At 37.3% G+C, this 17504-nt stretch overlaps 1 protein-coding gene across 1 annotated transcript; it reads right to left on the bottom strand.

The window, feature by feature from the left end:
• Positions 1-8539: 8539 nt before the first annotated feature.
• hacd2 (3-hydroxyacyl-CoA dehydratase 2) lies at positions 8540-17437 on the bottom strand. The gene is made up of 7 exons (XM_054615643.1): positions 17302-17437; positions 14512-14629; positions 14020-14038; positions 12554-12642; positions 12037-12158; positions 9754-9932; positions 8540-9113 (listed from the first exon to the last, which is right to left on the bottom strand). Exons 1-7 carry the CDS (start codon positions 17382-17384, stop codon positions 9031-9033), a joined length of 693 nt encoding a protein of 230 aa, XP_054471618.1. The 5' UTR covers positions 17385-17437; the 3' UTR covers positions 8540-9030.
• Between the last annotated feature and the right edge of the window lie 67 nt (positions 17438-17504).

The following is a 17504-nucleotide window of genomic DNA, read 5'->3' as shown; positions in this document are numbered from 1 at the left end:
TAATAACTACATTATGTTATAACAACACATGTAATAACTACATTATGTTATAACAACACATGTAATAACTACATTATGTTATAACAACACATGTAATAACACTACAGTATGTAAACAACACATCATGTAATAACAATTCATCATGTAATAACAACTCATCATGTAATAACAATTCATCATGTAATAACTACATTATGTTATAACAACACAGGTAATAACAACTCATGTAATAACAACACATCATGTAATAACACCACAGTATTTAAAAACAACATATCATGTAAAAACAAAACATCATGTAATAACAAAACAACCTTGGAATAACGCCACGTGATGTTATAACAACACATCTTGTAATAACAACACGTTATAACACCACATTATGTAATAACGCCACATCATGTTATGACAAAACATCATATAATAACAATGCACGTTAAAACAACAAATGATGTATAACAACACATGTTATAACAACACATGTTATAACAACACATCATGTAATAACAATGCATGTTAAAACAACAAATTATGTATAATAACACATGTTATAACAACAATGGATGTAATAACAATACAACGTGTAATACAGTTTACAATTTTTATTATGTAATAACACCCGCATTATGTAATAATTAGCTGCATTTTGTAATAAACTGCTTGATCACAATATGATATACAAACATAAAAGACATAATAGAAAACTATTTGTTATTGTTATACTTCATATCGATCAATATCTACAATAGATTCACTGTCACACCCCGACAGATGTGTTGGTGAGGTTAAATAAATCTAATATACACTTTACAAACTAATGTGTATTATGAGTGTGTGTGTGTTTGTTGCTTTCATCAAGAACTAAAACCACACACACACACACACACACACACACACACACACACACACACACACACACACACACACACACACACACACACACACACACACACACACACGTGTTGTGGGATATTTGAATCAAGGAAAAACACTTTCTCCTGCAATGTGAAAACTTGTCAATCAGCTGTGAAGCTGCAGGTAGTTTCTCCTGTGTGTGTGTTTGACACAGAACACTGCCGCCATCGTCTGAACGTTGAATGAACTTGTTCAGCAGCAGTTTACCGTCACACACACACACACACACACACACACACACACACACACACACACACACACACACACACACACACACACACACACACACACACACACACACACACACAGAGTCACACACATCTGATCTGATTAATAAAATGTTTTCTTTTGTGATCTTCTTGAAGTAACCCTTTAACATACTGTAATTTCAAAAGTTATGTATCATGTGTTATTTGAAAGGATTAATTAAGAAGTATGGGGATTTGTATTTGTCATGTATGACAAGAGGGATATGTTGCCGTTTGTCCTCTTTCCGTGCAAGCAGGTTTATTTAAAAGTGAAGTAAATCTACATAAACATTTTGATAAATAAACTCATTCTACTGATAACATAAAATAGAAGAATAAAAAGTCTTTAAAGGCTTGTTGCCAAAGTGCTCATACTGTTTGATTGTGTCAGTATATTATGTTAAAGAGTCCACTCATACTAAACAGAAGATTAAAGACTAAAGATGGAAGGAAAGCTGCTTTAGTTCACTGAATAAAGACTTTATATATACCTTATATATCCTTCATTCCAGAAACAGCATCGGGGGAAACCCAGAGCTCATCAAAAGAAACCAAAGACACGGGAACATGCTGTAAAAATACTACTAAGAAGTATTGACTTTGTAGGCAAGATGAAGATGAGACAATAATGTCACTCAAAGAGACACGTAGCAACCAGGAAGAGAAAATGACCACAAAGAAGCATCAAACAACAACAAAGAGATGAAAAACAACTACAAAGAGACACAAAATGACCACGACAGGGTCAAAACAACCACAGACAAAATTGCCAGGAATAAACACAAAATGACCACAAACTGAGACAAAATGACTACAAAGGGACACAAAACAACCACAAATAAACACAAAGTGACTACAAACACATATACACACAGATATACAGAAACTGACTACAAACAGAAAATTGAGACAAAATGACAACAACGAATCATAAAACAACAACAACAAAGACTTGAAAAACAACTAAAAAGAGACACAAAATGACAACAAAATTGGCAAAACAACCACAGACCAAATGACCACAAAGAGACACAAAACAACTTCAAAAAGGGCACAACATCCGCAGAGAAAGGATGACTACAAAAAAGACCAAAACAACTACAAAGAGACTGAGAACCAAAGATAGATGCATAACGACTACAAAGATAAACACAATGACCACAAATGGAGGCTAAACTATGATTTCTGTGAGTCTTGCTCTTGTGTAGGAGAGGTGTCGGGACCTTTAGCAGGTCTGTGTCGAGGGCCGGCGTCTCATAATCCTCTCATGCTCAGAGGTCAGTGCATCTGAAGCTGTTGACCTCTCTGAGATCAGAGCGTCTGCAGGGTCAACACGGCAGGGCACTCTGTAGGAGGTCATGTGATCATAAGGATCCTGAGGACTGGAGAATATGAGAAAAAAAACATCTTTAGAAGGCAGCAGCCAAACTCTATGTCTGTTTTGTTGTATTTTTTATTAGGTTATAAAAAATACATCTGAAACGAATCCATCCTAAACCAGAACATGAGTTCAATGGTACGTTTGATAAATGATTTATGAACACACAAATGATATCTTTGTATATGAAATCTCTAAGGCGTCTATCTTTTCTACCGGATCAACAACTGGTTGCCAAATGTCATAGAAGTTGAGGGCACAGCCTCTTGAAACATAATGTTTTTTTTCTAGGGTCAGATAATGCTTAAGATCTTTAATCCATCGATTGAAAGAAAGAAGAAAAGAAGAAAAGCCACATTCTGCCGTATTGGTTGAGCCTGAGATCCCGTGGTATTGAGCCGAATATTGCTATTATGGCAAAAGGTTGCATTTGAGAAAAATAATTTGAATATATAGAGTAAGAAATATGTGATACAGTGACTGGTATTGTTCTAAAGCGAGCACACTTAGGACAATTTAAATGATATACTGTTACTTTATGTACTTTACGTCTTATTGAGTGTTCCTGATGTAGATTTCTTTATGTCCTCAAAAAGCTCTGTGTCTTCTGATGTTTGTTTCAACCTTAATTTACATGAATGAGCTCTTGTGTTCTAAATCAGTTTTGATTTATATTTTAGATTATATAATATTACACAAATCAGCACAGAACCTTCATTCAGTGAAGGAAGAACAGTATGAACAAAGAGGACAATACAAAAAGAAAATGTAATACTAATAAATAATAGGAAAAATTTGAGGAAGATGGAGAAGGGAAAAAAAAGAATAAAGAAATATTGGAATCTTTTAACCTTAAATCTTAAGCCCTGTGAAACACCAGAAGTGGAGAACAAAGTCACCATACTTTATCTTAAAATGTTGTTACCAAGGGACCTACAGTACAGTTCTTTATCTAGTTAATACTCTTAAGGGAATATATATATATATATATATATATATATATATATATATATATATTACATATATTATACCTCCTTGTGTGATTTCACTTGCGGCTGAGAGAGGTCATTTCACACAATCAGACTTCTGTTAATTGATTAAGAATTTGCCTCTCACCAAACTCCAAATGCATTAGAATCAATACATATTATATACAATAATAATTGATTTTGGAAAACAAATACAAATTCTGAAGATTCAATTCAATCAATTCAATTAATAATTGTTTATTTTGTAAAACAAATACAAATTCTCAGAGGGAAGATGTCCTTCCCTCACATCGGCACAAAGATGGCAAGAACAAAATGTATCAGTGATATATAATCATCTCTGCTTTTTTATATTTTTAAAACTAAAGAAATCGAGTCTAAAAAGGCAGAAAAGCAAGTAAGTATTTAATATAGGATTCATAAATCACATTGTTCAAAGATCATCAGAGCATATATCACCACACACACCATAGCAACAATGATTACTCGTCATAATCCGGAAATACACCCAGGATGTGTGCATCTCTTTGCAGATGATGTGGTTCTATTTCGCTCCATCAGACCGTGACCTGCAGCACTCAGATGAGAGTCCTCCAAGTCTGAGTTCATGGTTCTCTGTTGGGAAAGCGAAGGAGTTCAAGCATCTCAGAGTCTTGTCCATCAGTGAGGGTCAAATGGAGCGTGAGGTGGACAGGTGGTTCAGTGCGTCGTCAGCTGTGATGGGGGGGTTGTACTGGACCTTTGTGCTGAAGAGCTGAGCCAGAAGGCAAAGCTCTGAATTTTAACCATCTATGTTCTGAACCTCACCATGGTCATCAGCTTTGGGTAGTGAATGAAGCTACAAGCTGCCGGAATGAGCTTCCTTTGTAGTGAGTCTGGGCTCAACCTGAGGAGCTCAGACATCTGGATGTAGCTAAGAGTAGAGACACTGCTCCTTCACGTCAAATCTGAGGAGGTTCATCATCTGATCATTATCCTCCTGGACACCTGCCCTTTAGAGGTTTACTGGGCAGGTCCAACTGGGAAGAGACCCTGAGAGTAGACCCAGAACACAGTGGAAGGATAATATATCACGTCTGGCCTGGGAAATCCTCGAGGAATAGCTGCACCTTACCATACAATGAAACTGCTAATTTTGTTTTTTTAAAGGAAACATAATTCGTTCTGGATATTGTTTGCTTTTGATGGATCACAAATATGTTTGAAATGAGTCCATGGAGCTGTGGATAGGGAGGAGGTTTAAGTTATGAATGGGTCGCAAAAACTCTTTCTGTTCAGTTTAGTAGTATGGGAGCGTCATTTTGAAGAGGAAAGGGATGCCCAGGAAGAGGTGGAAAACGTTGCCCGCTAGATAAGAGGATGTAACGGATTGATGGACGGTACATGCAGCTGAAGGTGGACCGCAGATCTTGTTCAGTGCTAGAAATATCAAAACTCACAATGAATTACTATCACTCTTCACTGATTCTGGAAGCTGTTTTCAGTCCATTGACAAATATCCCATCTGAGGCATTGTGAATATTCAGACAAACATCATGCACAAATAAACCTTTTTAGTGCTCCATTGTGTTGTTTATTATGACCCACAATGCCTTATGAACATCATATCAAACACATGAACTATTCAGTGACGTCTCAAATAGCAGCAGGCTTTCCCAGATATTCATACGTGTGATCTCATGGCTTAATTAGGTGAATATGTTGAACAATGTGTGAGAGATGAGAGCTGTAAGAATAATGAGCGGTGAAGAATCCCCTCCACCATGTGGTGAGACAGGAGGAAGAGGCTTCCCATTTCAGAGTGGTTTCATTCCCTCTTTCATGAAAAAAAAGGGGGGGAGATGAGCTCTGCAGTGTTGTGACTCATCCTGGAGGAAAGCAACCTTTGCAGGCACTCTTCAAAGAAAAACACACATACGTGCACACACAGTTTGGAAATGGTCATGAAAAGAAGCGACAAATTGGAGAAACTACCTGAGTCCATAGGACGGAGGATAAAAATGGGTTTAGAACCAAAAACTGAATGAAATCAGAATTATTTCAGAATTAATCATTTTCTGAACAGATTAGGTTACAAACTGTTTGTAAGAAGTGGACACTCACCTACAAAATGTCACTCAACGAGACACATACCACCCAGGAAGAAACTCAAAATGACGACTAGGAGACAAAATACTACTTCAGAAAGACACAAAACGACCACAAATAAAGAGACAAAATCACAATTATATCTATAAATATATATAGACAAAATAAACAACTACAAAGGGACAAATAACAACTGCAAGGAGAAACAAAACGACCAAAAAGAGACAAGGAGACAGAATTATTACAGAGACATAAAAAACCTACGAAGAGACACAAAAAGACTACATAGAGACAAAAAGACTACAAAGACACTAAAATTACCACAAAATTACAACAGAGACATGAAAAAACTACAAAAGAGACAAAAAAAAAACTACAAAGACACACAACATGATTTCAAAGAGACACAAAGCGACCACAAAGAGCCATAACACAACTACAAAGAGACTACAAAGAAAATGACCACAAAGAGACAAAATCATAATCATATCTATAAATATCAGACACTATTAGATCACTCTGACTATGACACAATGGGTTGTTGTATGCTGGGAGCTGATTGGCTCTTCAGCTGCTTCCTGAATGCCCCTCAGCCTGTTAAGTATTTGCACTCTGGAAATATAGATGCTTTACATCAAAAGCCAGTGATATGATGTGAAAACAGCAGCGTGCAGATGACCTCACACAAGCATCGAGTCCATTTTCATTAGAGTGTGAATTCATGGCAGTGTGGCTAATTGTTTATATAAATCAGCTGTTGAAGCTCTGAAACGTTGTGAATGAGTCACCACATAAACATTTAATGCTCTGTCACTCACTATCATACATATATATCAGTGCATGTACATTATAATAAAAAATAGTGAATATGCTTCCCATACTGTAGGTTTATTGTAAATATATACTCAGTATTCATACCTGTACAAAGTCTGCTGGCCCATGCAAAACATTTGTATCAAAACTTTATTCAGTAGAACCAGTTCTGGAGTAACATATGCTTTTGTATTGTTTTAACACACATCATCATCATTCCAGGCATCCAGATGTTCCTCTTTCATGCAGTTTGTTACAATGAGCTGCACTTCTGCCTCTGCAAGACAAATCCAACACGTATCCCAGATCATGCTCAGTCGTTTACGGGGTTAAGGGGGGTAGGTTTGACTTTACAGCCACAAGCTGCTCACTTTGCTACAGAATAAACTCAAAAGAGGCACACTGATGGATTCTGAGAGGATCTGAAAACATTAAAGGAACAGTTTAACCCATTTACTTGCATCTCATAGGTCAGTATTTAGACATGCAAAGGTTTTGGCAGTGATTTCTGCCTCCGACCCAAAGACAAGGAATGTGAAAGGAAATTTTAAAATCCTGTTTAAAATATTGACTGAAGGATCTTTTTTTGTAGAAACCAGCGTTCAAGTCTCAACAGTTTCTATCAGAACCACCATCTTCCAAATCTGTGGGGCAGGACAGGTGATCTTTGGAATTTGGGTGAAGAAGATTTAAAGGAGCAGTGTGTAGGATCTAGTGACATCTAGTGGTGGAGTTGCAGATTGCATCCAACTGAATACCCCTCTGTAATCACAGGGCTCATCTAAGATAATGAAAACAACAATTTTTAGTTTCAGATTATAAAATAATAAAAACTAAATTTATGAATATTACATTCCCCAAAGTCTTACGTCAGAATGGGAGATTTATGACGACAATTTGTAAGTAATTTAGCGTGCAACAACAACACCAATCTTACTTTTTGCTTCTAATTTTATGCACAAATAAAAAGTTTATTAAGACAGGATATTGATGGGTCAAACAAACATAACGGTGTTATTGTAAAGTTATGTTACGGATGTTTGTGACGTGTTTGACTTACTTATGTAACATCGTTACGCTTTATTTAGTTTAAGTACTTATTTAGTCCCAACCACGATGTTTTGCATAAAGTTGTTTTTTTGCCTCAACATAACTGCCATAGTTTCACGGTAACAAATTGGCATAAAATGTGTATAATGACGTGCATATATTGTCCTGATATTTAACCTACACACTGGCCCTTTAAATAGGAATTTAAGCTGAAAATCTTGTTAAAAGTTTCAATCTAAAGAGGTCAATTAAATGCTTTTCAGCCTGGTGTTAAATTAATGTTTTTACAAAATATAAAAACAGGATCACAACTCCAAAGTGTCACAAATGCAACATCAATCAATCAAAATTAATGAGCCAACCTTTTGCATCAAAAATGACCTTTACAAACCAGACATGAAAAGAATTATGACTCACTGTCAGATCACGACTACAAACTCACTAAACAAATTCAGAACAGGTTTTGTAAACCTGCTCCAATCGACACGGACACCTCTCTCTGGTTTTACAGTGACATCACTCTGAATTTCAAAATAAAAGTCCATAAAGTTGAACATCCGACATGAATTCAGGCTACAATGTGGTTTTGTTTTTGTTACATATCAAAGCTCTTTTCATCAGAACACTCTGTTGCTACCGTTTGTTGTGCTTTCTGTCCTTAACTTAAATTATGACAGCTTAATAAAGCTGATAAACATCCAGTTTATAAACACACTGACCTCTTTAGTTAATTAGAGAGCTTAATAAAGCTTTAATGAAAGTTTGCATGTTCTAATTTAGAGGTTTTCTAGAGCTAAAAACGTTAAAATTAGTTACTTTCAATAAATACAAAATAATGAAAATGCGATTGCATGAAGAGAAGACGGATGTTTGCTCACTAGGATGGATGATGATGAGAAAAAACACTATTATTAATGCATAAACCACCTAAACATCAAACAATGAGGAAATCAGAAAGCACAAATCATCACTGGGAAACTTTTAAAGACTCAACATAATCTGATATGTCCAAACGAACAACAGCTAACAGCAGAAAAACAGATAGAGAACCATGCAAGCACAGAATGAAAAAGGTTTATTGAACTTAATCAGGAATGTAATCAGACTTCTGACTGAAATGAATGAAAGAAGACAAAACAAATCTGGACCAAAACACTGAAGATGTCAAACCTACGACCTAGTCTCAGTACTAGTGTTTTTATTCTCTCTACAGGCTGAGCCACGGGGGAAATCTATCTCTATGGTGACATGAAAATTATTTATTGATTCTATCAGTGCGATCGGTTCGAACCGAGTTCTGCTGCACGCTCCCTGACTAAACTATTGTTCATAAATAAAAACAACTACAAAACCAAATAAAACACCAGTTCGTTCATCAACCCGGACAACAGCTGGAGAAAAAAAATAAAGTTGCTCAATAATTAGAATCGCCTGCCGGTTCTGAAAACCCGGCGGGTGTTTCTGTAAGCAGACGTGATTTTGTTCCTCTTCTGTCGGTTGTTTTGGTTTCTTCTCCTCCTCCGTCAGACCCGTCAGGATTCTGCAGGGCTCACTCCACTTTGCTGTAGTCCTCCACGTGGCCCAGAACCTTCTTCCTCTGCCGGATCATGTGGAAGTAGAGCTGGGGGAAGACTTAGGGGGAGGATCAGTGTGTTAGCAATAGAATGAGAGAGTTTTACATCATCAACAGTCAGCTGAACAATTAATCACAATTTCATCAAAATCACAAAATGGCCGACTGCGTTTTTCAAATGGCAGGAGGTGTAATATTTATTAAAAGGTGAAATATGTGTAACAAATTTAAATTTGAATGATTTACTGTGGTGCTGACCTACACATTATATTCTACAGACTTTGTTTGGAACAGATCCCTGCAGAAAACACACCATAATCCCTTTAATAATGAAAATAAGAATAATTATGTAAAAATGATAATTTCCTCTTATATTGTAAATCATATCGCATTTGCAATACAAGTCAAAATTATGCAATTAGGTATTTTTTCAAAATCTTTTAGCCCTAAACACCATCAACACATTTTTACACTAAGTGGCCACTTTATTAGTTACACCTGAACCATGAAACGCTTCTTTGCTTCTTGTCATGATTATAAATACGGAATTCTAATAAGAAAACTAAAATCTGTCTTTTCTTTTGGTAAATGCAATGAACTTCTGTATATATGTATTTTTTCTGGAGGAACTATATCTTCGCTGGCCGTTTTATTGTCACCACAAAATAAGAAACACTAAACACCCCTCTGCTGACTTACGGGGGATGTAGGAGATCATGACGAGGATGAGGAAGGAGTAGTAGTCGAAGGAGAAGTTGTACTTGTTGGGCAGAGTGACGGAGTAGAGGCCCGTCTTCTGGACGTACGGCAGCGCTGCGTAGATGGTCAGCAGCTCTCCGGTCACTCCCATCGGATACAGAGCGAAGAAGAAGGTGTACCTGCAGCGGAGGAATCATAAATCATATGTTTTTAATGTTCGTAGGGTCTGAATAGAAATAGAAAAACACTGAGAAATGCACGGTGTGGATTCAGGTTTATATGTTTGAATGCTGTAAACTTTCACCGACAGGAAAGTAAAAAAACTAGAAGATACAATCCTGCTTTCCACTAAAACAAACATTCTCCTGCGAAGAAAACTCAGATGAAGAACACAGAGCTGCAGAACTAATGCTTTTTAAAAATGTACCTGGAGAAAGAGAGAAGATATTAGTGCATCATCGGGTGAGGATGATGTCATGTTATGTAAATGACTAATTCATCAATAGATTGTGATCTTAAACTTTTGCTATTCCATAATATTCCCATTTAAATGCAGCCCTGAATACTCATACATCCTACAGCTACCTCCTTTAAATAACTTTAGTTTCCTTTCCAGCTGCAGTCACGTTGTCTTTCTGGTGAACCTCACCGTCAACGTTCTGCAAGCTTTGGTAACTTTTGGCTTTTCTTTTTGGTAAATGCAAACACAGAGCCGACAGTAAACAGGTTAACTTCAGTAAAAACTCTGATTAAGAGGAATATTATGAAGGCACTAAAGCCTCAATATCAAGAGCATATCACACATGCACTAATCAGAAAATACTACATTCAGAATATTAGTGTGCATGTTAACTTAGTCACTGACAAATGAAGTGAAGAAATAGATACTTTAAAGTAATAGTAATAAATGATTGCATTCAAAACACTGATATAATCATCAAATACAAAGGAAGTACAGCGGCCTCTGCACGCTTCTACCTTTTGATTCAGAGAACCGTTTGAGGAGAAAGCTCACGATAACATACGAGCTCCTTTTCTTCCTCAACTAGAACTCAAACACAGAGAATCTGTTTCTGAATTTTCCAAGGATGAACGACCAATTTCTTTTCTGCCTCTCCGGGTGCAACTCAAACTGAAAGTTGTGTACAATTATAGCGACGGTCTCATTTGCTGCCTAGCAACAGAGACCGCGCAGAGGGAGGCACTTAGCAACGGTTGCCTGGTTGAAGATGCAGAAGATGAATCCCATCATTCACAGAGAGAGGTGTAGATATTCATGGTTGTTACGGCACCATTTTTTTGCAGCGTGTTAAATATGAAGAATATTGAGTTTAAAATATTAACAACAATGTGAAAAGTTGTAGTGTTGTCGTGTCAAAGACTAAGTTATCAACTGAAGTTAGCATGCTCACCAGCTAGCCCCGGCCCGTCCAGTCCTTTAACACCGTTTGTAACCAGTAATGAGTCACTGTAACGTCTAGTCTGTCCTCAGTCCAACAAGACGGAACCTCCTGTTCTGACAAGTGAAGTCAAAGCTTCATGTCTTAAAGCTGCATTCTCTCTCCTGTCCACCAGGGGGCGACTCCTCTGGTTGTATAGAAGTCTATGAGAAAATGACTCTACTTCTCTCTTGATTTATTCCCTCAGTAAACATTGTAAACATGAGTTTATGGTCTCAATCTCTAGTTTCAAGTCTTCTTCAATACAGCATGATGTTCATTTAGTAAATGATGCTCCATTTAGAGTCAAACAGACCATAAAGCAGGGGATGCTTTAGGGCGGGGCTACACACTGATTGACAGGTCGACACCAGAGACGTATACGGCGTCTCTACGTCACTCCTCCTCAGTCCATATATGGTCACTTCCTGTTCACTGGTTGAAAAAAACAAAACACATGGCGACGGCATAATCGCCGACCTCTAGGCTTCATAACATCAGTCTACAAACCAATGAGTGACGTCACAAAGACTAAGTCCTCTTCTTATATACAGGTTGAATCGCAGATGGACCTTCAGTTAGCGACTTTAGCACAAAAAAGTTAAATTTCACTTAAATTGTAAGTGTGAAACCATGCTTTCATCCTACCACTTTTATTAATTTTATCTGTAAAAGGAAGGTTTTCTGTTTCTATTCATTTTTTAATTAACCACACTTTGGAGCTACATAGTAAAATGTGCCATATAAATAAAGATTATTATTGTTACTATTTATTCATTCAGAATTAAACAAATGTGACCCAGCAGGTAGATTTAAATACAAACTCTCAGGTGGAGTTTCCTACCTCGCCCATTTGATGAGGTACGGCAGGTGGTTGAGGAGGCTGAAGGTGTAGAAGGAGTAGCGGATGATCTCCGTGACGGTCCAGGCCGCGACGAACAGCAGCACGCTGTCCTCACTCTGCACCTGCAGGAGGAAAAAAAACACAAAGCATGATGGGAGGAGGAGGAAGGAGAGACGGAGCGACATCACGCTGCAGGAGTTACTCCTCATGCTGGTTGTTTCAGATCACACTGCAGTCATCATCCTCAGGTGTTAGAATGAAACCGATGCAAATATGAGGTTAAAAAAAGAGAGAACGGGCGCCAAACAAGACACACGAAGAAGAAACATCCGTTATTCACTTCACTAAAAGTCATTCCTGCAAAACTACAGCGAGACCCGACTTTACTTACTTACACATTTACTCCTCCCGGTTCTATCGACGGGACAAACAGCAGATTAACGGGTCACGTTTCAACCTCTTTACATTGTGTTCTTCATACTGAGTGATTTCAGGTGGAAACAGGAAGTCGTCTTACCTCCCTGACGCTGTGTGTGACGGCCCAGGTGAGGAAGACCCGGGACATGACCTGGAACCCAGTCAGGACCACGGAGGACGGAACGATTCCTGAGACATGAGGAGGGACAAAGGGCTCGTTAGGATTTTACCGATTCTAACACTCCTATCGATACTCCTATCAGTTCCTTTGATTATATTGTGAGAAGAAAAAAAATGTGTTAAGTAAAGAATCATCATTGCTTTATTATTCTGTTTAACTGGGGAAAATAATTTAAAAGAAAAACAGGAAATACTTTATCTATGAATAAAAACTGTGGACAACATATTGACAGTGAAGGAGATATGAATGAATGCTGCTGCAGTGACTTCAGCTGGCCAGCAGAGGGGGACATAGAGCAGTGTGTGTGTGTGTGTGTGTGTGTGTGTGTGTGTGTGTGTGTGTGTGTGTGTGTGTGTGTGTGTGTGTGTGTGTGTGTGTCTGACAGCTTCTCTCTTTGTCAAACACTTCAGATATATAAACGTTTCTGTTTGTCGGCAAATATTTACATCTGAGATATGAATGCAGTCTGACGACGAGTCATAATAACAACGAGATCAATGATTTAAAAACACGACTATCTGATGCTCACAATGAGCTGAGAGATCTGAACACATGTGGTACGGATTAAATAACTTTTATAATGCCTGTCATGATAATTGATAATGGTCTACAATTAGTTTTTGTCCTGTAACTCACAAAACAATGAAACATATTTCACTGGCTTAATACAAAATATTATAATATATATATATATATATAATTGCCAAACAATTGCTGGTTCAGATTTTCTTTGTCATAGTTCATATTAAATGTAACATCTCTGCGTTTTGGACTATTGCTCATTAAAACATGTTTTATATATACATACATTATATATAATAATCATATATTATATATATATTAATCTTGCAAACCAGGGAAATGGAAAGCAGTGACCTCAAAAAAATAAATCTGTAGGATCTTTGTTGAAAGATTTGTGATGAATGAAACTTATTTCTGGTAAAACTATAAAAGTAGATTTTATTAAGTAGCGGTCTAAACAAAATGTAATTACAAATATGAAAAATATCCATTCATTTATTTCAATGATTTATATATTTTTGACTTCTGATGTGTCAATTTAATACGTAGATATTCCTATAAATATAAAGATGAACTTTTCTCTTGGGGGGATTTAATATATATATTGTTTCCTTTTTTCCTATATAGTAGATTTTAGGATAATCATTTTTTTTTTTAGGATATATTTCATTTTTGACGTGTTTCATTTATTATATGCTTGTTTGATATTGATCTTGATGTTTCTAGTTCCATGATCTCAATCAGACAGATCCCGATCACCTGAGTGATGGATGTGTTTGTGTCTTTATACGTTGCAACACTAATAAACGGTGAAATGTTTTACTGGTGAGGGATCGGAGTGGAGGCAGGAGGTTCAGACTCACCGGCAGCACAGTGAACGATCTGTGAAGGAAGAGAAAACAGAATCACTCAACATGCTTCAGGTAGCTTCCTTTAACGCCTACAACACAGAATGGATTTCTTTCTTAAGGTTTACTGCTTATTCTGTGTTTTGCATTCACAAAAAAACTTTTTTCTCTTGAAATGATGCTTTAAAAAATAATTTTCATTTGCAGAGCCGGATAATGCGTCACTTTAAATGTTGCAGCAGCAATGAATTATGGGTCGGCATTATCTCCTTATCTTGGGTAAAGGAAGGTCAAGTGTTTCCTATGCTAAAGGAGCTAGGAAAGGAAGCATTGAAGCACCAAGGGCAAGTTGAAATCTAAAAAAAAAGTTAAATAATTGTCTGCTTATATAAACTGGATGTTGTGTGCTGATAAGACCAACAATAGGCATCTTTGAAATATTACATTTATTTATTTATATATATAAATATACACATTGTATTTAATGAAGTATATTTCTGATCTCACCTCCAGAATGGCTCCAGTCTGAAAGAACTTCAGAGGCTTCTCTATGGAGTAGTACAGGCCGTGGTAGCTTCCTCTGGCCAGGTACGCTCTGACCAGACCCACAGCTATCACCAACCACCTGGACAGACAGACGGGGATTAGGCAGTGTTTTCACTGCAAATTAATGCAAAAAACTAGACAAAAATAAATAAATAATAATATATAAATGAAGGTCAGCCTTTAAAACATTTGTTGCAGCAGTTAATGTTTGCAAGGAAACTTATTTTTGAATATCTGCTTACACATAAAACAAATGGATATATGTTTAATAACTTAATATAGAACATTTACATCTTCACTCTAAACAATAATCTCCATTAATTTTTTTTTTTTTTTGCAAATCAAGGCTAAAGACTTTTCTGTTTCTGCATTTTATTGAATCATTTCTTGCATTTCTTTATGCTGCTTAAAATTTCTATTTTTGGGGGATTTTTAGAGATTGTTTTTTGCACTTTATATTGATATGAATGTTTTATGTAAAGCCCTTTAAATTGCCTTGTTGCTGAAATGTGATATATAAATAAACATGCCTACTAACAAGATTGGAAATCAAAAATATTGTTTTATTTTTCTGCAAATATTAAAAACTAGACATCAAGTTTAAATGGCCTGATAAGGGTTTTCAGTTTATAAAATATAATGTATTAAAAATATTATAATAACGCAATGTAGCATTCAGAATGAGCTCATCTGTGTCAACACAGAGGTCAAAGGTCAGCTGCAGAGCGTGTGGAGACACTAGCAGTAACTGCTGCAGGGGGAAACTTTGGTTTCCCAGAATGAACATTAGCATCAGAAACTGACCCGTCTACTGTCTAATGCAGGATTTACATTAGACTTGCGTGTGCGACACCCTAAAGTGTCCCCAGTACAAAGCAGTCACTGTGCGTCCCGTCACTACCGAGGCATTCACAATGTGACCCGACTGGTTGGAGCAGCCAGAGAACAACGCCCACCATTCACTTGTGCAACAGTCGACAAACCAGACACGCAGAGATCTCAGGTTCAAGGTTCAACACCGGTAGTTTTTAAACATTTACAGAACGTTATCTGAGGTTAAATACCAGGAGTCAAATTCAACTGGAATCAATATAAATGCAAAAAAACCTGACTTCTAATGATGTGAATAATCTCTACTGCATAGTTAGAATTAAACCCACCGTCGTTTACTTATAATTACACGAGTTAAAAAGGGACAATTCCATTATATGGGTAAAAATAAACTTTTCATGCTAGTAAATGTGTTTTCTACATCATTTTATAAATATTTCCTCCCTAAAAACATTTTTATAAAAATTGCAGCCAATTCTATTCTGTTAATTTATTTTACAGAAACTTTGATATAAATGTTGCATTTTTTTTCTAAGAGGAAAACCTTCCTCATAATATCATGTTTCAGTGTCAGATAAACTCAACCAGTCGTTTAATCTCTTTTTGTTTGTCCTTATTATTGGGTTTCTGATGTTACGTTATAACAATAATAATAATAATAATAATAATAATAATAAAACAGCAAAAAGGAACATATCTTCACATTTAAGGAGTCAGTTCACCGACCTTTGACGTTTTGTGTTGGATTGGGATTGTTTTATATTAATAGACTATTTATGTTTCAGTCCTAACTTCACTCTGATTTAGATTTGTTGTTTTTCATGTTATCACAACACGTCTTTTAGGTCTTTTTTCTCTCTGCACTTTTTAGGTCATCGTTATCTCTGTGGAATTTATTTGATTTATTATATTTATATTTAATATATTTATATTTAACTTTTGTGATAAAAAAAAAGGTCAAATTCAGTCGTTATCCTGCAAAAAAATAACAATTTATGGTGTAAACCCCCCGCAGACAATAAACCATCTGTCTCATTAGTGATTAGTGTAGTAGAGTCTAGTGTTGTAGTGTAGTAGTGTAGTCCGTCTGTCCTCTCCTTAATCTGATGAGCTTCTCTCTCTCTCTCTCTGTCTCTCTCTATGTCTCTCTCTCTCTCTGTGTCTCTCTCTCCCTATGTCTCTCTCTCTCTCTATGTCTCTGTCTCTCTCTCTATGTCTCTCTCTCTCTCTATGTCTCTGTCTATGTCTCTCTCTCTCTCTGTCTCTCTCTCTATGTCTCTCTCTCTCTCTCTCTCTCTCTCTCTCTCTCTATGTCTCTCTCTCTATGTCTCTCTCTATGTCTCTCTCTCTCTCTCTCTCTGTCTCTCTCTCTCTCTCTCTCTCTCTCTCTATGTCTCTCTCTCTCTCTCTCTCTATCTCTCTCTCTCTCTCTCTCTCTCTCTCTCTCTCTCTCTGTCTCTCTCTGTTGCACCTCCGCTCCCAGTGCTCTCTCTCTCTCATGTCTAACCCCTCTCTCTCTCTCTCTCTGTCTCTCTCTCTCTATGTGTCTCTCTCTCTCTCTCTCTCTCTCTGTCTCTCTCTCTCTCTCTCTCTCTCTCTCTGTCTATCTATGTCTCTCATCTCTCTCTCCATGTGCTCTCTCTCTCTATGTCTCTATCTCTCTCTCTGTCTCTCTCTCTCTCTGTCTCTCTCTCTCTCTCTCTATGTCTCTCTCTCTGTCTCTCTCTCTCTCTCTGTCTCTCTCTCTGTCTCTCTCTGTCTCTCTCTCTATGTCTCTCTCTCTCTCTCTCTCTATGTCTCTCTCTCTCTCTCTCTCTCTGTAGGGGGACGTTATTAAGTGTTGCACATCCGCTCCCAGTGCTCCCAGTATAAACTCCTCCACCATGCGGATCAATAACCCTCTCTCTCTCGGTGACGTACCCTGCCGTCATGACGACGTTGTAGAGCAGCAGGTAGGCCGTGGCCAGCGCTCCCGGGCTCCTCTTCACTGCAGCGGCCGACATGATGCGACGCTCTGAGGCGGCCTGACGTCACGGCTACGTCACGGCCCGGACCGGAAGCGCGGCTGCGTACTTCCGGCTACGCTTTCAGGAAGCGCGTCTCCTTAAAGGGAAACTGTGTTT

This window comes from Anoplopoma fimbria, chromosome 16 (assembly GCF_027596085.1).
Source record: "Anoplopoma fimbria isolate UVic2021 breed Golden Eagle Sablefish chromosome 16, Afim_UVic_2022, whole genome shotgun sequence".
NCBI classification, from domain to species: Eukaryota; Metazoa; Chordata; class Actinopteri; order Perciformes; family Anoplopomatidae; genus Anoplopoma; species Anoplopoma fimbria.
The sequence above is the reverse complement of the archived record's forward strand: the minus strand, read 5'-3'. Positions and strand labels throughout refer to the sequence as shown.

Bases quoted from the DNA above. Each gene is read 5' to 3' on its own strand.
- hacd2 (XM_054615643.1), bottom strand. From the start codon at position 17,384: ATGTCGGCCGCTGCAGTGAAGAGGAGCCCGGGAGCGCTGGCCACGGCC. The intron at 12,159-12,553 runs GTAAGACGACTT...TTCCTCCTGCAG, and splicing joins TCACACACAGCGTCAGGGAG to GTGCAGAGTGAGGACAGCGT. The intron at 9,933-12,036 runs GTAGGAAACTCC...CCTCCGCTGCAG, and splicing joins TACCTCATCAAATGGGCGAG to GTACACCTTCTTCTTCGCTC.